This window comes from Haematobia irritans, chromosome 1, assembly GCF_050003625.1.
Source record: "Haematobia irritans isolate KBUSLIRL chromosome 1, ASM5000362v1, whole genome shotgun sequence".
Taxonomy (NCBI): domain Eukaryota; kingdom Metazoa; phylum Arthropoda; class Insecta; order Diptera; family Muscidae; genus Haematobia; species Haematobia irritans.
In genome coordinates this window covers 215,721,321-215,746,425 of record NC_134397.1, presented here as the reverse complement: position 1 = coordinate 215,746,425, position 25,105 = coordinate 215,721,321, and the positions used below count along the sequence as shown (strand labels likewise).

At 35.4% G+C, this 25,105-nt stretch overlaps 2 protein-coding genes across 2 annotated transcripts in view; one reads left to right on the top strand and one right to left on the bottom strand.

Annotated features, from left to right (window-relative positions):
• Positions 1-25,105, top strand: part of naz (nazgul) — a 262,005-nt gene that overhangs the window by 131,181 nt on the left and 105,719 nt on the right. The gene's annotated exons all lie outside the window — the stretch shown is intronic.
• LOC142222579 (uncharacterized) lies at positions 22,455-24,889 on the bottom strand. The gene is made up of 2 exons (XM_075292790.1): positions 24,276-24,889; positions 22,455-24,098 (listed from the first exon to the last, which is right to left on the bottom strand). Exons 1-2 carry the CDS (start codon positions 24,799-24,801, stop codon positions 22,549-22,551), a joined length of 2,076 nt encoding a protein of 691 aa, XP_075148905.1. The 5' UTR covers positions 24,802-24,889; the 3' UTR covers positions 22,455-22,548.

Here is a 25,105-nt window from a genome sequence, read left to right as displayed (position 1 = left end):
TGCGTTCACCGTACTCCGTGCTCATTGCACCACGCTTGAATTTTGCATACCAATCAATTATTGTTGATTTCCCTGGGGTAGAGTCCGGAAACTCATTATCAAGCCAAGTTTTTGCTTGCACCGTATTTTTTCCCTTCAGAAAACAGTATTTTATCAAAACACGAAATTCCTTTTTTTCCATTTTTTTCACAATAACAAAAGTTGCTTCACAAAAGACGCTCTTTCTCACAAACTAATAGACTTACAGATGTCAAATGTTGATACGAATCATTTGAAGGTTGGTACTATATAAAAATAATATGCATTTAATACTAGCGACGCCATCTATGTGTCAGACCGGGGACTTATCAGCCAACCTGTTATATGGCCGTTAGCAACCATGCCTAACTAGGTCCACATCGGTCTATAGTTATATATAGCCCTCAGATAAATCGATCCCCAATCACACAAAAATTGGTATATATCAAGTTCATAATTGTATATAGCCCCCATATAAGCGACCCCCATATTTCAATTCTGGCTCTCTACGTACCGTGCAAAAAGTCCATACCGATTCGTAATTATTTGAAGACTTACCTATACATAACTTTTTTGTCTAATATATACCACGTATGGACTAAATAACAATTTAGATAACGATGTTAAGAAGTTTTAAGATACCACAACCCAAGTAATTCGATTGTGGATGACAGTCTTTCGTAGAAGTTTCTACGTAATCCATGGTGGAGGGTACATAAGATTCGGCCTGGCCAAACTTACGGCCGTATATACTTGTTCTTTCTATTTCTCTCATTCACCATATGGATTTTGTTTTTTTAATAGATGTTTACCTTAAGTTGTAGAAGATGTGTTTTACAGCAAACGTTAACGATAGCAACAAAAAATATAAAAAAGACGAAAACAGTTTAGAGACTTTTTTTTCCCAACAAGTCATATTTACAGCATATTTTCTTTTCATAACTCTCGAGGCTATGAATGTTTGAAAAAGTACATCAAGCAATAGATGTAATATGATGGTCCATTGCGGTGAAACAAATGAATGTGTGAGTATATGCATTTGTGTGTGTTTGTGTGTGTGTGTGTGTGTTTGTCTGATGAGAGAACAACTATGATGTTTTCCGTTTCCATATTAAAAGTTATGTGCATGTGCATCTTCTGTTCACTATAAAATAAAAAGAAAATAAAAAAAAACAAAACGAAAATTTCATTTCATATCCTAAAAGAAATGCATCTTGGCTTAGAAACGAACATTCTTTTGTTTTCGACAAGTCTAACAAGTTTTTTCATTTCATTTGAAAACTTGTTAAGGAAACTTTTATGAATAGTTTTTCTATATATATATATATGAAAAGGAGGAGGAACAGTCGCTATGTATGTAAGGGAATATAAAAACGGTTGCTTAAGACAGCATCAGGGAAGGATTATGACAACATGGTGTGAACTACACATTCTGGCAAAACTTCTACTTCATTTAATTTTTTCTATTGCACGCACTCAACTAATTCTAGCGCAAAAACTTTACCAAAAATGAAATGAAAATAATGAAGTTTTAGTTTATTTTCGGGCTATTAAGAATGAGTCTCGTTTTGTGGGGTCCTTTTTCAGTCTTAAAAAAAAGGTTTATTTTCTATAGCTCAAGATGTTTTTATATTAATTTTTTCAATATTATTCAACGTCCTAAAGCTACAAGAAATTAAAACAAGTATATACGGCCGTAAGTTCGGCCATGCCGAAGCTTATGTACCCTCCACCATGGATTGCTTAGAAACTTCTACTGAAGACTGTCATCCATAATCGAATTACTAGGGTTGCGGTAACTTTTGCCGATGACAAGGTATCTTAAAACTTCCTTATACCGTAAAATATACCACGTAGTCCATACGTGGTATATATTTAACTTAAAATGGCCGATTAAATATGTATATAATTAAGTTTGACAAAATTTTCTATAGAAATAAAATTTTGACAACATTTTCTATAGAAGTAAAATTTGTACAAAACTTTCTATAGAAATACGCTTTTAACAAAATTTTCTATAAAAATAACATTTTGACAATATATTCTGCAGAAATAAAAATGTTTACAAAATTTTCAAAAGTTTTAAAACTTCGAAAACATTCTCTATAGAATTAAAATTTTGATATTTTCTACAGAATTAAAATTTTGACAACATTTTCTACAGAAATAAAATTTTGCCAAAATTTTCTATAGAAATAAAATTTGACAAAATTTTCTATAGGAATAAAATTTCGACAAAATTTTCTATAGAAATAAAATTTTGACAAAATTTTCTATAGAAATAAAATTTTGCTAGATTATTTTTGTTCGAGTGGCAAGCATGATTATGAACCGATATGGACCAATTTTTGTGTGATTGGGGATCGGCTATAGACCGATATGGACCAATTTTGGCATGGTTATTAGCGGCCATGTATTAACACCACGTTGCAAATTTCAACCGGATCGGATGAATTTTGCTCCTCTAAGAGGCTCCGGAGTTCAAATCTGGGGATCGGTTTATATGGGGGCTATATATAATTACGGACCGATTTGGACCAATTTTTGCTTGGTTGTTAGAGACCATATACTGACACCATGTACCAAATTTCAGCCGGATCGCATGAAATTTGCTTCTCTTAGAGCAATCGCAAACCAAATTTGGGGGTCGTTTATATGAGGGCTATACGTAAAAGTGGACCGATTTCAATACCGTCCATTTTCAATACCGTCCGATCTACATCAATAACAAGTTGTGACAAGTTTCAAGTCGATAGCTTGTTTCGTTCGGAAGTTAGCGTGATTTCAACAGACGAACGACTTTAAAAATTAATTGATACTATTAATTGTTGTGAATGATTTTTGTTTCAATTAAAAAATCTGTTGATTCAATTAAATTTTAAATTGAATATTTTTTCAAACTGTATTAAAATTTTAATTGGAAAATTATTCGTGAATTTTTTTTTCCTTCGTATAGACCGATATGGACCTAGTTAGGCAGGGTTGTAGCACAATGTACCAAATTTCAACTCACTCGGATGAAATTTGCTCCGCCAAGAGGCTGCAAAACGAAAACTCGGGATTGGTTTATATGGGGCTATATATGATTATGTACTGATATGGACCACTTTTGGCATGGTTGTTAAATATCATATACGATCACCACGTACCAAATTTCAAGCAGATCGGATGAATTTTGCTTCTCCAAAAGGCACCGGAGGTCAAATCTGGGGATCGGTTTATATGGGAGCTATATGTAATTATGGGCTGATAGGAACCAATTCCTGCATGGTTGTTGGATACAATACACTAACATCACGTACCAAATTTCAACCGAATGGGAAGAATTTTGCTCTTCCAAGGGGCTCTGGAGGTCAAATCTTAGGATCGGTTTATATGGGGCCTATATATAATTATTGACAGATTTCGACCAATTTTTGCATGGGAGTTTGAGGCCATATATTAACACCACGTACCAAATTTCAACTGAATCAGATGCCTTTTTGTCTTCCAAGAGGTTCCGGAGGTCAAATCTGGTGATCGGTTTATATGGAGGCTATATATAATTATGGACCGATGTGCACCAATTTTTGCATGGTTGTTAGAAACCATATACTAACACAATGTACCAAATTTCAGCCGGATCGGATGAAATTTGCTTTTTCAGCCGGATCGGATGAAATTTGCTTCTCTAGAGGCCTCGCAAGCCAAATCGGGGGATCGGTTTATATGGGGGCTATATATAATTATGGACCGATGTGGACCAATTTTCGCATGGTTGTTAGAGACAATATACTAACACCATGTACCAAATTTCAGCCGGATCGGATGAAATTTGCTTCTCTTAGAGGCCTCGCAAGCCAAATCGGGGGATCGGTTTATATGGGGGCTATACGTAAAAGGGGACCGATATGGCCCGTTTGCAATACCATCTAACCTACACCAATAACAACTACTTGTGTCGATACTTTCAAGTCGATAGCTTGTTTCGTTCGGAAGTTAGCGTGATTTCAACAGACGGATGGACGGACGGACTTGCTCAGAGCGACTCAGAATTTCAACACGACCCAGTATATATATACTTTATAGAGTCTTAGAGCAAAATTTTTGGATGTGTTACAAACGGAATGACAAAGTTAATATACCCCCTATCCTATGGTGGAGGGTATAATAAGGTTTTGAAATCTAACATCCATAAATTTTTAACCGCATTACTGGAGTGAGATGATAACGAACTTTTTATTGCCCGAATTGGAAGATATGGATGTGGACGATATGTGGTTTCAGAAGCCGGTGCCACTTGCCACACAGCTAAGGAAACAATGGCCCTTTTGCGCAACAAATTCAATGGTCGTGTTATCTCACGTAATGGCGATGTCAATTGGCCGCAAAGATTATGTGATTTGACACCGTTGGACTTTTTTCTTTGGGGTTATTTGGAAGAAAATGTGTACGTCGATAAGCCAGCAACAATTCAAGAGCTAAAGGATGAGATAATTTGTCACATTAACGGCACAGAACCTCCATTATGCCTCAGCGTCATCGAAAATTTATTCAAAATCAACATCGGCCTTTGAAATTTTAACCACCCTTTAGTTTAGAAATCCAACGCTTGGTTCATGCCTGCTCCCATATTGAGTGCCTTCGATTGATCAAGCGACACGAGGACCCTCCTATGGCTGATTGAGTCCTTTATTTTTGTATGCTGAAATGGCATGCTAAGCTGTCGTGATGCTACATAAGAGAGAAAAGGGAAATCGGTCTGTAGGATTCACCTCTTACTCGAGCCTTAGCCTGGCTTCAGTAGTCGAATCACCCTGCCCATTATCCAGACATCGGTTATAATGTGTGATTCCAAGGACAAATTGAGGTCTGGTCAAGTACTCATCTCCTAATTGTCCCAGATGCTTTAGTATTTGCAGAAATATTCCGTCGGACCCAGCGCGTTTGATGGTTTCTCGATTTTGATGATATTGGTAACGTAGGTTGTGGTAAATTGTGGTGTATCGCTGGCTCGGAGACTATGAATGTGACGAATGGCTCTCCTTTTATTTTTATCACTCGACAAAATTATGAACTCGGATGGTCGGTCAATGGTTAGAATTAAGGGTGGTGGTGGTGATGTGATCCCAGTTAACTGATGGATTGTCAGGACACATCGTTTATCAGAACTTGTGAAGGCCGATCTGCTCTGCCAAAGCTATGCCTCTTTGGTCATTACCTAGAAAGAATGCAAAAGTTCATGGTGAAGTTTTCTAGCACAAATCTGTCACAACGGCCCTTGAATGTGTGGACTACAACCTGGAACACAACTAACCACCGGTTTATATGGGGCTATATATAATTATGGACCGATGTGGACCAATTTTTGCATGGTTGATAAAGACCATATACTAACACCATGTACCAAATTTCAGCCGGATCGGAAGAATTTTGCATCTCTTAGAGGCTCCGCAAGCCAAATCGGGGGATCGGTTTATATGGGGGCTATATATAATTATGGACCGATGTGGACCAATTTTTGCATGGTTGTTAGATACCATATACCAACACCATGTACCAAATGTCAGTCGGATCGGATGAAATTTGCTTCTCTTATAGGCTCGGCAAGCCAAATCGGGGGATCGTATATGGGGGCTATATATAATTATTGACCGATGTGGACCAATTTTTGCATAGTTGTTAGAGACCATATACTTACACCATGTATCAAATTTCAGCCGGATCGGATGAAATTGCTTCACTTAGAGGCTCCGAAAGCCAAATCGTGGGATCGGTTTTATATGGGGGCTATATATAATTATGGACCGATGTGGACCAATTTTTGCATGGTTGTTAGAGATCATATACTAACACCTTGTACCAAATTTCAGCAGGATCGGATGAAATTTGCTCCTCTTAGAGCGTCTGCAAGCCAAATTTGGGGGTCCGTTTATATGGGGGCTATACGTAAAAGTGGACCGATATGGCCCATTTTCAATACAATCTGACCTACATCAATAACAACTACTTGTGCCAAGTTTCAAGTCGATAGCTTGTTTCGTTCGGAAGTTAGCGTGATTTCAACAGACGGACGGACGGACGGACATGCTCAGATCGACTCAGAATTTGACCACGACTCAGAATATATATATACTTTATGGGGTCTTAGAGCAATATTTCGATGTGTTACAAACGGAATGACAAAGTTAATATACCCCCCATCCTATGGTGGAGGGTATAAAAAAAACTGAAGATGTAAAATCCGAGGATCGAAGTATATGGGGGCTATATATAATTTATAACCGATTTGGACCAATTTTAGAATGGTTGTTGGAGAGCAAATACTAACATCAAGTACAAAATTTCAAGAGGATCGGATGAAATTTGTTTATTTAAGAAACTCCAGAAGTCAAATCTGAGGGTCGGTCTACATCGGGGATATACCTAAAAGTCCGATATGGTCCATTTATATCAATAATAACTACTTGCACAGATAGCTTGTTTCGTTTCATTCAAGCTTGATTTTTTCGGAAGTTTGCGTGATTTCAACAGACGGACGAATGGACATGGCTAGATTTAGAATTTCACCATTACCGAGAATCTATGTCTACATTCCAAAGTCAATTTTACAGAAAACAAGTTCAAAGTTTTTTTTTTTTTTTGAATTTCTCAAAAACTGTATGAGATATAAATTCACTTTTTTGGTCTTAAAATCATGTTTATTGTAGATTTTTTTGTATGTACGAATTCAAAATAGTGATAATAGAACATGGCTAAAAATGACTTAGACAACTTTATACCGAACAAAGCTTTTTGCCCTTTTTGGATTGGACATTTTTAAAACTTTAGTCACAGGCTACGTACAATATTAACTTTTGATAGAAGTGTTCAATAAATTCGAGCTTTTGACAGGATGCAATTCACATCAATCCGAATAAAAAGCAACGAACTCCATCAAGAAAATGCTAAGTCGACTTAGCATACTCTGGAATGAGGACATCGATATATACTTTATGGGGCCTGAGACCAATATGTCGATGTGTTACAAACGGAATGACAAATTCAGTATACCCAAAGTTGGAGGGTATAATAATATCGTAATGTCGACCAATCGAATATTCCATTCTTATTGCACTGTTCATGGATATGAAATTGTATGCAATTTTCATTAACACCATTCCTTTCCCTCAAATCCAATCAAGCATATATGCTAAGACCTGAATAAATAAAATATTTCTTCTTGGTCTTCCATCAAATTTCATAATTAATTCAAACATTTGATATCTATAGATAAAACTCATATTTAAATCCATAAGAATAATTTCGATATTTAATCATGAAAGTGGGAATAATTTTTTGTTATACAATGTAGCTAAGTGAAAATGAACGACGATGGATACACAAAACGTACGTACCATAGACCAATCAATCACCCTAACTCATCAGAGCTCCCTTTCTGTTTTTGGAGCTCATTTAAACACCTGTTATAAACTAATTCATTTTTCATGTCCAACAGAGTAGTACGGATGGAATGAAGGGGAAGGAAGCGAATATTATCATGCTTATTTAGTGAACAAAGAATATGAATTGCTACCCACGACTTGCCAGCACTTTACTTATATTTCCAGCAAAAAATAAAGAGCTTCCAAAGAAGTAGTAGTAGAGGATCTCCATCTTGTATAAGGACGTGGTGAAATTTTGGTTCATCCCCAATTAGTTTTACGTGAGCTTGCCGTTTTCAAATTTTTTTATTAAAGTTTTATTTTCATTGTAATTGTTTTTATACCCTCCACCGTAGGATGGGGGTATATTAATTTTGTTATTCCGTTTGTAACACATCGAAATATGGCTCTAAGACTCCCATAAAGTATATATATATTCTGGGTCGTGGTGAAATTCTGAGTCGATCTAAGCATGTCCGTCCGTCTGTTGAAATCACGCTAAATTCCGAACGAAACAAGCTATCGACTTGAAACTTGGCACAAGTAGTTGTTATTGATGTAGGTCGGATGGTATTGCAAATGGGCCATATCGGACCACTTTTACGTATAGCCCCCATATAAACCGACGCTCAGATTTGGCTTGCGGAGCCTCTTGGTGGAGCAAAATTCATCCGATCCGGTTGAAATTTAGTATATGGTGTTAGTATACGGTCTCCGATATAAACCGATCCCCAGATTTGGTTTGCGGAGCCTCTCAGAGCAGCATATTTAATCCAATCCGGCTGAAATTTGGTACATGGTGTTGGTATATGGTCTCTAACAACCATGCAAAAATTGGTCCCCAAATTTGGCTTGCGGAGCCTGTAAGGGAATCCAATTTAATTCGCTACGGTTGAAATTTAGTACGTGGTTGGGGCATATCGGTCCATAATTATATATAGCCCTCATATAAACCGATCCCCAGATTTGACCTCCGGAGCCCCTTGGAAAAGCAAAATTCACCCGATCCGGTTGAAATTTGGTACCTGGTGTTATTATATGGTCTCTTACAACCATGCAAAAATTGGTCCATACCGGTCCATAATTCTATGTATATAAACCGATCCTCAGATTTCACCTCCGGAGCCTCTTGGAAGAGTAAACTTCATCCGATACGTTTGAAATATGGTACGTGGTGTTAGTATATGGTCTCTAACAACCATGCAAAAATTGGTCCATACCGGTCCATAATTCTATGTAGCCCCCATATAAACCGATCCCCAGATTTGACCTCCGGAGCCTCTTGGAGGAGTAAACTTCATCCGATCGGTAAAGATTTATCCGATCCGTTTGAAATATGGTACGTGGTGTTAGTATATGGTCTCTAACAACCATGCAAAAAATTGGTCCATATCGGTCCATAATTATATATAGCCCCCATATAAACCGATCCCCAGATTTGAACTCCGGAGCCTTTTGGATGAGAAAATTTCATACGATCCGGTTGAAATATGGTACGTGGTGTTAGTATTTGGTCTCTAACAACCTTGAAAACACTGGTCCATATCGATCCATAATTATATATACACAGAAGTAAATATTGTATTAATGAGCCAGTGGAGAGAGCTTTGATAGAATTCAATCGAATTTCAAGTACAGATTTAGATTTTTCGATTCCATTGCGTAATTTCCTAATGAAATTAGATTTAATATATTTTTATATTTAAGCCATATTCTGTAAGGATTTTTTATATCCATAGACCGAAATAAATGAAATCACAAAGAAAAAAAAAACGTTTGGAAAACGTGTGCCGAAAACGTTTTTCTTTTGTTAGAGTTTTTTGAATTGCTTCGAAAAGTATACACTTTTATCACCAAAAAAATTCGTTTGTTACAAAATTATTATTTTTTCAACAAAAAAAAGTTATTTTATCAAACACTTTCTTACTTTAGGTCTTTAATAAGACACATTTTACAGTCCATAGTAAAAATTTAATATAGTAGAATGTAATGTTGAACATTTTTTCGGAATCTTTCGACCATATCTGGAATATATGTAAAAAAAAACTTTGGTCGAATCAGGGATCGAACCCACGACCCTTGGCATGCAAGTCGGACGTAGCAACCACTGCTCCACGGTGCCCAAGTAAATGTATTTTTCTGTTAAATAAACTTTGTTTAATCGACTCGTGGGCGCCGCACTCCGGAACCTCTTGGAGCAGCAAAATTCATCCCATTCGGTTGAAATTTGGTACATTGCTCTGGTATGTGGCCGCTAACAGCCATGCTAAAATTGGTCCATATCGATCTATAGTTATAAATAGCCGATCGCCAAACACACGACAATTGGTCCATATTATTTCTATAGAAAATTTTGTCAAGATTTTATTGTTATAGAAAATTTTGTCAAGATTTTATTGTTGTAGAAAATTTTGTCAAAATTTTATTTCTATAGAAAATTTTGTCAAACTGAGTTGTATACGTATTAAATCGGTTTTTTTTTTGTTTAATATCTACCCCGTATGGACTGACTTACAATTGAGAAGACGGTGTTAAGAAGTATTAAGATACCTTGCCATAGGCAAGTGTTACCGCAACCCAAGTAATTCGATTGTGGATGACAGTCTTTAGTACAAGTTCCCAGCAAAAAAAGCGTCGTCAAAACAGTAATGAAAGTGTTCTTTTTGGATCCGTAAGTGGTGCAAAATTGACGCAGAAGCAATGAATTTAACATGGGCTTGTCATAGGACGGAAGTCCTCCATTTCAACCGCCTTGCATCACTTCTTTAGGTGTGATCCGAATTCAATGTTTTAGATGTAAATTTAAAAATTCTGTGATATTTTGTGAAATAAATAATTTTTATAATGTTTTTTTTTTATAATTTTTAATGGATTCTAACGCTTGTCGGAAACGCTTGACCTCAAATATTTTCAAAAATTCACAATTTTTTCAGATTGGATTTAGCATTTTTTCGACAAAATTTAAATGATTTGTACCATTTTATGAATTCTTACTTTGTTTTTAACCTATTTGAAACAAAAAAGTTAAAATTATCCATTAAAAGTATGAAATAACCAAGTTACCTCCATCATGGATTGCGTAGAAACTTCTTCTAAACACTGCCATCCACAATCGAATTACTTAAGTTGCGGTAACGCTTGCCGATGGCAAGGTATCTTAAAACTTCCTAACCATCTTCTAAATTGTATGTAAGTCCATTCGTGGTACATATATATCAAATCAAAAAAGATCGATCCAATACGTATATAATTCAGTTTGACAAAGTAGACATAAAATTTTGACAAAATTTTCTACAGAAATAAAATTTTAACAAAATTTTCTATAGAAATAAAATCTTGGTAGATTATTTTTGGCTCGAGTGGCAACCATGATTATGAACCGAATAAAATATGAACAAAATTTTCTATAGAAATAAAATTTTGACAATGATGAAAATTTTATTATGAACCGAATATAATTTTAACAAAGTTTTCTCTAGAAATAAAATCTTGGTAGATTATTTTTGGCTCTAGTGGCAACCATGATTATGAACCGATATGGACCAATTTTTGTGTGATTGGACCAATTTTGGTATGGTTGTTAGCGACCATATACTAACACCACGTTCCTAATTTGAGCCGGATCGGATGAAGATGTTCCGGAGGTCAAATCTGGAGAACGCTTTATATAGGGGCTATATATAATTATGGACCGATATGGACCAATTCTGGCACGCTTGTTAAAGATCATATACTAACACCATGTTCCAAATTACAACCGGATTGGATGAAATTTGCTTCTCTTGGAGACTTCGCAAGCCAAATCTGGGGATCGGTTTATATGGGCGCTATATATAATTATGGACCGATGTGGACCAATTTTTGCATGGTTGTTAGAGACCATATACCAACATCATGTACCGAATTTCAGACGGATCGGATAAAATTTGCTTCTCTTTGAGGCTCCGCAAGCCAAATCTGGGGATCGGTTTATATGGGGGCTGTATATAATTATGGACCGATGTGGACCAATTTTTGCATGATTGTTAGAAACCATATGCCAACACCATGTACCAAATTTCAGGCGGATCGGATGAAACTTGCTTCTCTTTGAGGCTTCGCATGCCAAATCTGGGGATCGGTTTATATGGGGGCTATATATAATTATGGACCGATGTGGACCAATTTTTGCATGATTGTTAGTAACCATATACCAACATCATGTACCGAATTTCAGACGGATCGGATGAAATTTGCTTCTCTTTGAGGCTTCGCAAGCCAAATCTGGAGATCGGTTTATATGGGGGCTATATATAATTATGGACGGATGTGGACCAATTTTTGCATGGTTGTTAGAGACCATATACCAACATCATGTACCGAATTTCAGACGGATCGGATAAAATTTGCTTCTCTTTGAGGCTCCGCAAGCCAAATCTGGGGATCGGTTTATATGGGGGCTGTATATAATTATGGACCGATGTGGACCAATTTTTGCATGATTGTTAGAAACCATATGCCAACACCATGTACCAAATTTTAGCCGGATCGGATGAAATATGCTTCTCTTAGAGGCTCCACAAAACCAAATCTGGGGATCGGTTTATATGGGGGCTATATATAATTAAGGACCGATATGGACCAATTTTTGCATGGTTGTTAGAGACCACATACCAACATCATGTACTTAATTTCAGCCGGATCGGATGAAATTTTCTTCTCTTTGAAGCTCCGCAAGACAAATCTGGGGATCGGTTTATATGGGGGCTATATATAATTACGGACCGATGTGGACCAATTTTTGCATGGTTGTTAGAGACCATATACTAACACCATGTAGCAAATTTCAGCCGGATCGGATGAAATTTGCTTCTCTTTTAGGCTCCGCAAGCCAAATCTGGGGATCAGTTTATATGGGGGCTATATATAATTATGGACCGATGTGGACCAATTTTTGCATGGTTGTTAGAGACCATATACCAACACCATGTACAAAATTTCAGCCGGATCGGATGAAATATGCTTCTGTTAGAGGCTCCACAAGCCAAATCTGAGGGTCCCTTTATATGGGGGCTATACGTAAAAGTGGACCGATATGGCCCATTTTCAATAACGTCCGACCTACATCGATAACAACGACTTGTGCCAAGTTTCAAATCGATAGCTTGTTTCGTTCGGAAGTTAGCGTGGTTTCAACAGACGGACGGACGGACGGACGGACGGACATGCTTAGATCGACTCAGAATTTCACCACTACCCAGAATATATATACTTTAGAGGGTCTTAGAGCAATATTTCGATGTGTTACAAACGGAATGACAAAGTTAATATACCCCCATCCTATGATGGAGGGTATAAAAATTGAATTAAAAGAACTTTCTGGGTAATAAAAATAAAGAACATCACTGGGAGTGCATCTTCTGGAAGTGCTTTTAAAGTTGTGCGTTTGGAAGAACTTCCAATTTTTTTTTCTGGGTTTATATGCAATCCATGGTGGAGAGTAGAGGTCTGCACAATTCCATTTGTAAATGCAGAGTACACGTGTACTTGCTACATGAGTACATCTATTTGAGAGAGTCGCAAAACTATTGGTACACATTTTGATGAACACCAAAAGCCACGAGTAACTTCTTGTTGCTACTCTGATGTCTTCACTACTAATAAACACATATTCCTCTTTCTCTCTTATTGAAGTGTACTCAGAGTGACCACGTCGAGTATGTTGCGAGAACAAAACTTCATAGAGTACTCTATGTACCACGTGCAATGTCAGAAATACAAAAAAAAAAAACAGTTACTCTCCATAATATATGTTTTGGTTTGTTATAAAGAACGGCAAACGTTAAGGTAAGTGTGTAACATACATAAATATATGAAATATGTGATATATTTACATATATATCTATGATTAATAATAATGGAAAGTTTTGCTTCGTACATAACTGAGAAATACTTGTGGTACCACGTGAAGTGAAGAGAATCCATGTTGTACTTTTTCTCAAGTACTTACATTTTTATTGTTCCTTTTTTTCGGAACACATATTGCTTCGTGGTATTTGACAAGCAAGAGTTCTCTTCACTTCAATACTTGCGCTCTGAGAGAAAGACAGTGTATGTACTATATTCGACAGCGAATTGCATACATGTAGTGAAAAGTTATTCGATGCAGACCTCCAGTGGAGAGTACATAAGATTCAGCCTGGCCGAACTTACTGCCGTATATACTTGTTTTTATTGATTTTCTACTTCTTTGCAACGTTTAATGGGCCAAAGTTTGAATTTTCAAGTTTCCACAGTCTTTAGTGTAGATCTGGCGGGTTTGATTCAATTTGGGACCTGCATGTTAAATTCCTATGGAAATTACATACGAGAATTAATCCTTCCAAATTGAACCCTTTTTCACCACCACTGTCATCATTCATGTTCATCTTATCAAATACCTTAGAATTCGTTGATCTTATTTTTTTCTCTATCTATTTGGCCGATATTGCTACATTAGAATCAGGTATCTCACTCAAAAATGTTTGATATTCTTTAATTGAAAATTTTAAACCAACTCGTAACCTTAAATCCGTCCTTCTTATACATGTATCGATCTGTGGCAATCCAACTGTTTGTATAATCGACCACTGTTGTTTCTGGCAGGAAGCGTGAGGGCTTTTTTATATAAGGCCAAAAATTAAATATTTCATTTTCTCCTCAACACTTGTTCTGCCCTGCAGGCATAAAATCAACGCAAATCAAATGTAATAAAAATATAAATATTTGCGAGTAGTACACCTCAAGTGAAATCAATGATGTAAGGAGGTTGGAATACAAAAAATATGGTCATGGAACGTTGATTATGGCGGGTGGATATTTTTGTACTATAAAATGTGAATGTAAGTATAAATCCACATACAAATAAAATTAAGGAATAAATGAGAGAAATATAACAATTTTTTGCAAATTATATGATATCTGAAAAACACTGAAAAAAAAATTAAATCTTAGGACATAATTTACACCATACAAGGAGATGACTGTTATGTAATGCAACAAAGTAAAGACGTATATTGTTTTCATTTTTTATTTTCAAAAGCGAAAAATATCGGAATTAAAATCAAATTTTGGAATCAACTTAGATTTGTTCAAATTAGCTACCCTTGGCACTAGTTATGGCCTTTAAATGGCCGATAAAGCTATCATACGGTGCGTAAAAGTAGCTCTACAGTATTTCTTCAAAAACTGTTCAATTTAGAATGTCTTATAATTGCACTCAAAAAAAAGTGAACCCTCCATGACACTAAAGCCATTTTAATTCGATTTAAGTTTATGGAAATATTATGTTTTGAGAAAGTTTTCTTGACCTTAATTATTTTTACACGCACCATCATAGAATGGTAATGGGGGATAATAATTTTGTCATTCCGTTTGTAACACATCAAAATATCGATATCCGACTACATAAAGTATATATATATATTCTTGATCAGGGAGAAATTCTAAGACGGTATAACGTTGTCCGTCTGTCTGTTGTAATCACGTTACTGTCTTCTTGTCTGCAGGCAGGTCAAGTTCGAAGATGGACTATATCGCTCTACATATTTATATGAAATTTTGTTTTAGCTGTCAACTCTGCAATTTTGAACCAATTTCGATGTTACAAAAATGATTATAGACGGCATACCCGGCCAAAGGGAAATACACATGCCACAAGAGATTGAAATTTTCTAACGAAAATTTTTGACTTTTCATCATTACCCATGACACAAACACCTCCTCAATGAAATATTTGATGAACAGTTCAACTAATGATATAGCCTTTAAAACGCCTTCAAAATAAAATCCGAATAAACTGACAATGTTAGCGCCCATAACCCACCGTAGTATGCTTTACGGTCCAAAAACTAAACTTGATTTCCTCAGGCCGCATTTGATGATTTCATTAATCCCTGAAATTCAAAATTTTATTTTGTGTCCTTAAGGTGGGTATTAAGTTCGAGTTTAGCCGTTAAAATCGTCGTTTTTTCACTCAAGTGAAAACTAAATCAGTAAAAAAAAGTCATAAAATTATACATATTTGTTGCAGATTTCATTATAACTTGATGGGGAATATCCTAAAGCAAATTTTCACAAAATTTGTATTCCTTAAAATGGATTATTAAAGAAAAGTAATCGCGAAAAAAATTAAGATTTTAGCGGCTAAACTCGAACTAAATACCCATATTGCTCTAAGACCCCATAAAGTATATATATTCTGGGTCGTGGTGAAATTCCGCGTCGATCTAAGCATGTCCGTCCGTCCGCCCGTCTGTTGAAATCACACTTCAGAACGAAACAAGCTATCGACTTGAAACTTGGGACAAGTAGTTGTTATTGATGTAGGTCGAATGGTATTGCAAATGGGCCATATCGGACCACTTTTACGTATAGCCCCCATATAAACCGACGCTCAGATTTGGCTTGCGGAGCCTCTTGGAGGAGCAAAATTCATCCGATCCGGTTGAAATTAAGTACATGGTGTTAGTCTATGGTATCTAACAACCAGGGCTGTGGAGTCGAGCCAATTTTGCTCGACTCCGACTCCAGCATTTTTCATCAGCTCGACTCCGACTCCGACTCCGGAGTCGACTCCGGGTAATATAACTAAATCTTATTTTAGTACCACTAATTTGTAGTTCTATTGAGGGGGTATATATGGGGTATATATATGGATCGATATAAAGTATCGTATTTATTTATGTGTGCAAGGAAGGTCTTAATTTCGCATTTATACCAATTAAACTCTTTATTTCACATTTAGGGCAATGTTTAATAAATAAAATAATGATATAAATACCCATCATAATATGAGAAGATACCGACAGTATATGTATTTGTGGACGAAATTTTTTATAAAGGGTTATATTCCCATATGCATGAATTTGAATCTGAATCGATTTAGACAAAATTGTATATACTTCTAGAAAATCTCTGTACCTAAAATTTAAATCTAACGTTATGGGACGTAACACAATTATAGCAAAAAATAAAAATGCAAAGAAAGTCTAAAGTCGGGCGGGCCGATTGTAACATACTCTGCACAACTTTGTATTTAGATCTACATTTTGATAAAATCTGAAATCAGACTTCTACAAAATCTCGTGCAGTATTTGGGAAACATTCATAATTTTTTATATAGCAAAATTTGAGTCACTTTTACCAGTTTTCGACTTAGCAGTGAGTATCAGTAAGAAAAAAATTTGAGAAAATTTGCTATATAAATAAAATTTTGACAAATTGTTTTATAGAAATAAAATTTTGAAAAAAATATAAATAGAAATTTTGGACAAATTTTTGTGTAGTAAATAAAAGTTTGCAAAATTTTCTATAGAAAAAAAATTTGAACTAAATTCTCTATATAAATAAATGTTTGAGAAAATTTTCTATATAAATAAATTGTTTCCAAATTTTCTATAAAAAAACTATAGTAAACAAATTTTGACAAAATTTTCAATAGAAATAAAATTTTGAAAAAATATCAATAGAAATTTTTGGAAAATTTTTTGTGTAGTAAATAAAATTTTGCAAAATTTTCTAAAGAAATAAAATGCTGCAAAATTTTCTATAGAAAGAAAATTTAGACTAAATTTTCTATAAAAATAAAATGTAAAATTTTGTATAAAAAAGTCTATAGTAACAATATTTTGGCACAATTTTCTATAGAAAAAAATTTGAAAAAATTATTAATAGGAATTTTGGAAAATTTTTTGTGTAAATAAAATTTTGCACAATTTTCTATAGAAGCAAAATTTTGGCTAAATTTCCTATAGAAATAAATTTTTGACAAAATTTTCTACATAAAAATATTTTTATACCCACCACCATAGAATGGTGACAGGGGTATAATAAGTTTGTCATGTCGAAGATGAGCTAGATCGGTCCAGGTTTTGATATAGCTCCCATATCAACCGATCGCCCGATTTGGGGTCTTGGGCTTATAAAAACCGTAGTTTTTATCCAATTTGCCAGAAATTGGAAACCTAGAGGTATTCTAGGGCTATAAGGAGGAGTGTTGAAAATGGTGATTATCGGACCATGTTTTAATATAGCTCCCATATAGACAGAACTCCCGATTTTATTTCTTGAGCTTCTAGAATCCCTAGTTTTTATCCAATTTGTCTGAAATTGGAAATCTAGAGATATTATAGGACCATTACAAGGCGTGCCGAAGATGGTCATTATCGGACGAAGTTTTGATATAGCCCCCTTTTAGACCGATGTTACGAGTTTACTTCTTGGACTTCTACAATCCGTAGTTTTTATCCAATTTGCCTGAAATTTGAAATCTGGAGGTATTCTAGGACCATTAAGAGGTGTGCCGAATATATTGTGTATCGGTCCAGTTTTTGATATAGTCTCCTTACAAACCGGCCCTCCGTTTTGGGGTCTATATTCTAGAACTACAATAGATGTGCTGAATACTGTACGTATCCTTCCATGTTTTTGGCGTAACCCCATTAGTCCGATTGGACCAAAATAGACCCAAAAAATTATTGAAGTTGGTCCGATGGTCAGACCAAATGGATTTTTTCTGCAGACATAACATTTGGACAAAAATTTCTATAGAAATAAAATTTTAACAAAATTTTCATAGAAATAAAATTTTAACAAATTTTTCATAGAAATAAAATTTGAACAACATTTTGTATAGAAATAAGCTTCTTAAAAAAATTTGGGATACAATATTATGCAAAAATTTTGTACAAATTTAAAGAAAAAGTAAAATTTTGCGATAACTTTTTATAGAAAAAGATTTCTGCTAAATATGTAATAGAAATAAAATTTTGGCTAAATTTTTTACAGAAATTAAATTTTGGCTAAATTTTCAATAGAATTAAACTTTGGCTACATTTTCTATAGAAATTAAATTTTGGCTAAATTGAAATTTTGGCTAAAATGAAATCTATTGAAATAAAATTTGGACCAAATTTTCTATAGAAATATAATATGGACAAAATTTTCGATAGAAATAGAATGAGGTCAAAATTTTATATAGAAATAAAATTTTGAAAAAAATTTCTTTCGAAGAAAAATTTTAGAAAAATTGTAACTTTTAAATTATATTAATTTAAATTAGAAAACTGGTCCCCTGGTATGAATTTTGGAAAAATTTGGTCCAAAATAAAAATTCGTTGTTGCAACGCTGGTAAGGCCTCCATATAGACCGATTTCAGATGCATTTACCATAAATGTAAATTTGCCAGATAATTCTTCTCGTAATCATAAAACAGTTGGTGTACTATAGATTTTAGATTTCAAATCAAGGTATTTTTTCTTAATTTTTGTTTAATTAATTTTCTTGCACATTTACAGGATATGTTTATGATTCCTTTAAAACTCAAACAAAAATAGTTCTTATAAATCCGGAATCTGATAGGTAAAATCTTTGCATTTATTTTCGGGATGCGAACTGGTTAAACTGATCTGTTATCAAACCCCCATGAAATTTTCTAAGGAAATTAGTATATTTGATTCATGGTGGTGGGTATTTATGATTCGGCCCGGACGAACTTACTGCTGTATATACTTGTTTTATTTTTTATTTTCTATAGAAATAAATGTTGACTTAATTTTCTATAGAAAAAAATATTTCTATAGTAATAATATCTCGAATAATTTTTTTATAGAAATTAAATTTTGACAAAACATTCCATATAAATACAATAGTGACAAAATTTTCTATAAAAAACAGCTTTGACCATTTTTTCTGTCATATGTGTGTAGGTATATAGCCTTAAAATAAAATTAAAAACAATAAATTCGAATTATTGTTCGAATTATTTCAAATAAATTGATATGGGGATTAAAATGGATCGATCCAGCCCATTTGCTAGTCTAACATTCTAGGAAACATAAAATGATAGCCGTAATTGGAAGTTGATTTTCATTTCCAATCATGGTGTACATTGATCGAATGCATAACGCATTGGAAACTAATTTGCGTAAAAACTTTTTTACTTACAAAAATGTGAAGTGTTTTAAAAAATTTGGTTTAGCCGGAGTCGGAGTCGAGCAAAATTTTTACGACTCCGACTCCGACTCCAGCCAAATCTTCAGACTCCGACTCCAAGACTCCGACTCCGACTCCACAGCCCTGCTAACAACCATGCAAAACTTGGCTCTCATCGGTCCATAATTATATATTACCCCTATATAAACCGATCCCCAGATTTGACTTCCGGAACCCCTTGGAATAGCACAATTCACCCGATCCGGTTGAAATTTGGTACGTGGTGTTAGTATATGATCTCTAACAACCATGCAGGAATTGGTCCATATCGGTCCATAATTATATGTAGCCCCCAGATTTGACCTCCGGAGCCCCTTGGAAGAGCAAACTTCACCCGATCCGGTTGAAATTTTGTATGTGGTGTTATTATATGGTCTCTAACAACCATGCAAAAATTGGTTCATACCGGTCTTAATTATATATATAACACCCATATAAACCGAATCCCAGATTTGACCTCCGGAGCTCTTGAAGGACAAAATTCATCCGGTTGATCCGGTTGAAATTTGGTACGTGCTGAAATTTGATACATTGTGTTAGTGTATGGCCGCTAATAACCATGCCAAAATTGGTCCATATCGGTCTGATGAGTCCCTGGTCTGACACATAGATGGCGTCGCTAGTATTAAATTCATATTATTTTTATATAGTACCAACCTTCAAATGATTCGTGTCAAAATTTGACGTCTGTCAATTAGTTTGTGAAATAGAGCGTCTTTTGTGAAGCGACTTTTGTTATTGTGAAAAAAATGGAAAAAAGGAATTTCGTGTTTTGATCAAATACTGTTTTCTGAAGGGAAAAAATGAGGTGGAAGCAAAAACTTGGCTTGATGATGAGTTTCCGGACTCTGCCCCAGGGAAATCAACAATAATTGATTGGTATGCAAAATTCAAGCGTGGTGAAATGAGCACGGAGGACGGTGAACGCAGTGGACGCCCCAATGAGGTGGTTACCGACCACAAAATGATTTTGAATGACCGTAAAATTAAGTTGATCGAGATAGCAGAGGCCTTAAAGATATCAAAGGAACGTGTTGGTCATATCACTCATCAATATTTGGACATGCGGAAGCTCTGTGCAAAATGGGTGCCGAGCGAGCTCACATTTGACCAAAAACAACAACGTGTTGATGATTCTGAGCAGTGTTTGCAGCTGTTAACTCGTAATACACCCGAGTTTTTCCGTCGATATGTGACAATGGATGAAACATAGCTCCATTACTACACACCTGAGTCCAATCGACAGTTGTCTTTTTTCCGAAGGCTATAGACCAAAATGCTTATGTAAGCTTGTAAACAATAAAATGAACAGTGACTGCAATTAATCTAGTAGAGTGGTTTGAAATGATTGAAAGCTGAAGTTGATTGCAATACATAATAGCCACAATGTAATTGATAATAGAACACCACCTGTTGCTCCACAAAGGGCCAAATAATCTATAATACACAAATTTAGTATGGAAAAGCTACCTTACCTAAAATGCACCTCTCCCAATTCCGTTGGCTTTAATTTGCAATTTGCGATTTCCTATCTCATTTGAAATACTACTGACCCCAGCACATGTGTTCTGTAGTAATTCCTCACTTACGTTTAATGATAATTTCACGTTCACATGAATGTCCTGAACATTACTCCAACAAACAAACAAAAAAACAACAAAAACAATGCATTTAATTCTCGCTGACAGCCATATTCACTTCTGGCTATAAAAGCACCCAAGAAAAAACAAAATGTTAATAACAAAGTTAATTTTTCATTCAGCTTAAATTGAAGTCAAGAGAACTTTTATTCAATATCTCACACACGCACCTATGGTCTCATAAAAATCCTCATTTCGACACTGCCGTACAAATGCGGCAATCTAAGGTAAGATATGGTCAAATTCATGTGTGCAACCTTAAGCACAAATACGAAAATGTATGGGGTAGATCATGCCATGGTGTGTGCGCGTGTATGCTGTGTGTGTGTGTACAGTGCTCACATATCAATGGAGGGAAACAGCATACACCAACACAGCACATCAGCCATTTGCATAAATTATATTCAACTCTGTATGTGAAATACACGCACACAAACAGGAGATTTGCAAGACTGCCAGCGAGATTCTATGCTAGGGTGAGTGTGTGTTTGTAGTATGAGCCAGTAAGTCGTTGTTTTGTTGCTAATACCGGAATATTTGGCACGTGTGTACACAGGTGAACAGTGTGAATAGCGTATGTCATACAAACTCACTTAATGCTTACACAAACCAACTTCAGACTACACAGTAGTACCTAATCGTTTTTTCTAACAATTTTGTTTAACAACAACAATTGTTAGAAAAATTGTTAACAAAATTTTCTATAGAAATAAAATTTTTACAAAATTTTCTATAGATATAAAATGTTACCAAAATTTCCATAGAAATAAAATTTTGACAAAATTTTCTACCGAAATAAAATTTTGACAAAATTTTCTATGGAAATAAAATTTTGACAAAATTTTCTATGGAAATAAAATTTTGAAAAAAAATTCTTGGTGAGGAATAAAACAAATGTTGAGTTTGAATTTTATTACACCATAAGGTAGATTTATTAAAAATTCTGTTGAAGACTTTATTCGCGAGCTGTTCACTTGTTTCAATCAATGGGCGAAGCTAAAGTGATTTTTGATTTCATTGTTCAATTCTAGTGTACCAAATTTAAAGCGGTACTTCATTCATTATTTTATCAATGATATTTCAAAGTCATTCATATTTTCTACATACGTATAAAGTATTGCTTAAGCTTACTCTTTTTCATTCATAGGTTTACATTCATTGATATTAACAGTTTTTGAAAGCAACAACAACATATTCATATTAGTAAAGTAATATAAAAAACAACAATAACAATACTCATTGAGAATCATTCTACGTGAGATTATTAAAGTGACAAGAGCAATGAGTATAATTATGAATGAGAACACAGTGTTATATTTATGAATGAGAGCAATGTGTTATACACAACTAGAAATATATAATATAACAAATAGACAGCTAAGCATGAATGAAGTAAATAATAATAAATTTGAAGCGAGCACAGTGTGGATTAAAAGTACGTTCACCACCATCCCGGCCCCCCTGAAACGTAGTTTCAGATTATGGGAAGTTTTACCAAGGTAGAAATAGGACGTGTCATTTCTCCGCATTGCGTTTTAAGTTTTACAGCTCTTACATTGCCATCTATACCGGGATATGTTTCGATCACTTTTGCCAGTAGAAATTTGGAGGGAGGTAAATTCTTTTCTTTGACTACAACAACATCTCCAACTGCTAGATTTGGTTGAGGTCTATTCCATTTTGGTCGCTGTTGCAGAGAAGTTAAATATTCTTGATGCCAACGTCGCCAGAAACCTTGAAACATATTTTGTACATGCTGCCAATATCCAAGTCTGTTTGGTGTGAGGTTGACCAGATCTCCTTCGGGAACAGTTGTATAAGGCCTGCCAATAAGAAAATGAGCCGGCGAAAGGTATTCGCAATCTGTATCTGGAACAGTGCCTAGGGGTCTTGAATTAACTACGGCTTCCACCTGAGCCAATAGAGTGTGCATCTGCTCGAATGTTAATTCTGTATTTCCAATAACTCGTTTAAGATGCAACTTAACCGATCGAACCGCCGACTCCCACATTCCACCCCAATGGGGTGCAAATGGAGGAATAAACGTCCATTGTATACCGTCTTCGGCTAAAGATGCGGAGACAATTTCGTTATGAGTTTGCGACAAAATTACTTTGTGCATCTCGTTTAATTCTCGAGATGCCCCAAGAAAATTTCTTCCATTGTCACTAAAGATTTTTTTACATTTTCCTCTTCGCGATATAAATCTTTTTAAAGCGGCAATAAAACAATCGGTGCTTAAATCAGTGGCGAGTTCCAAATGTATGGCGGAGGTGACTAGGCATACAAATAAACAGATATACCCTTTAGATTTCTTTGTATTTCGTCCTGAGTATTGTTTTAAAATTATTGGGCCTGCATAGTCGCAACCAGTATTTTCAAAGGGAAACGCTTGACGTACCCGGATGGATGGTAAATCTGCCATTAACTGTTGTGTATTAATTTGTCGTTGTCGAAAACATTTGAGGCAATTATGAGTCAGATTTCGAATCAGATTTCTTGCACCAATAATCCAATAGGTTTGACGGGCAATAACAAATAAGGCCGATACTCCGGGATGCAGATTTTTCTCATGAAGGTTTTGTAAAATCAATTTGGTTATTCGGCTACATTTTGGCAAGATTATTGGATATTTGGAAGCATTGTCTAGTTCTGAGTTACGTAGGCGCCCACCTACTCGTAACAAGCCGCTGCCGTCTATGAAGGGGTGTAGTTTTGCTAATGAAGATGTTGTACTTACTAGGCGTTTACTTTGTAATAGCGTGCGCTCTTCGCTAAAGGCATCTTGGGCATACTTTGTCAGAATCAGTTCGGCGTGTTTAAAGTTGTTGAACGAAATATTCGGCGATTTTATTTGGTGTGGATATCTAGTGGCATTGATGAACTTGAAGATGTAGGCTACGACACGTATGAGTTTATTCCATTTCGAAATGCGGTGTACCAATTCATGTAGTGGATTATAGTCATTCACTGTTGAGACCAGAACTTTTGAAGAAAGTTTAAAGGCAGAAAGGGCGTCAGGATCTGTAATTACATCAAATGAATTAGAACAGTTATTCATATTACTGATTTGGAATGGGTCCCTCAGCCATTGTGGGCCCTTCCACCAAAGATCAAAGGAACGAAGTGTTGATACAGGCATCCCTCTTGAGGCACAGTCGGCCGGATTTTCTTTAGAGGCAACATGATTCCAAAACTTACGAGGCAATATTTCCAATATTTCTGATGTTCTGTTGGCTTCGAATGTCTTTAACTTAATGGGTGGTTGAGATAGCCAACACAAAACAATTGTTGAATCACACCAAGCTCGTATATCAATTGATTTGTGTGGCAAGGCTTCTTTTATTCTTTTGAGTAGACGAGATAAAATAAGAGCTCCGCATAATTCAAGACACGGCAACGATTTTTGTTTGATGGGAGCTACCCTTGTTTTAGCAGCAATGAGTTTGACATGAGTATGACCAGTGTCGTCTACGAATCGACAATAAACTGCGGCAGAGTATGCGTGTATGGAAGCATCCGAGAAACCATGCAGCTCCAATTTTGTGACATCATTCAAAATGTATCTTGGAAGTGTAAAATCTTGAATAGAAATTAAATCTTGTCGAAATGTAGTCCATTGACGTGTAAGATTTTCAGGAAGTGGTTCATCCCACGATAGCTTGTGTGACCATAGTTCTCTTAGTAGAATTTTAAATTGTATTACCACAGGAGATAATAAACCCATGGGATCAAATATACGTGATACATCAGATAGTACCTGCCTTTTTGTTGCGACTGGATTTTTGTTGAGTTCTATATGATACCCCAGTTGATCTGACGATGGTCTCCAAAATATACCGAGCACCATTTTTACATCCTTTTCGGGAGCTGCAAAAAACAATTGATCTTGTGTACTATCTGATATACTCACGCAATTTGAAACCCATTTCCTTAGTTCCAGGCCTGCTTGGGCTAGTAGATTTACCAAATTGTCACGTATGAAAACGATTTCTTCTTCCGTTTGTGCCCCGGTAATAACATCATCTACA

Excerpts from the sequence above, each read along its gene's own strand:
- LOC142222579 (XM_075292790.1), bottom strand. The coding sequence starts at position 24,801 with ATGGGTTTATTATCTCCTGTGGTAATACAATTTAAAATTCTACTAAGA. Across the intron at positions 24,099-24,275 it reads AATATTGGAAATATTGCCTC|ATCCTGACGCCCTTTCTGCC; the intron begins GTAAGTTTTGGA and ends ATGTAATTACAG.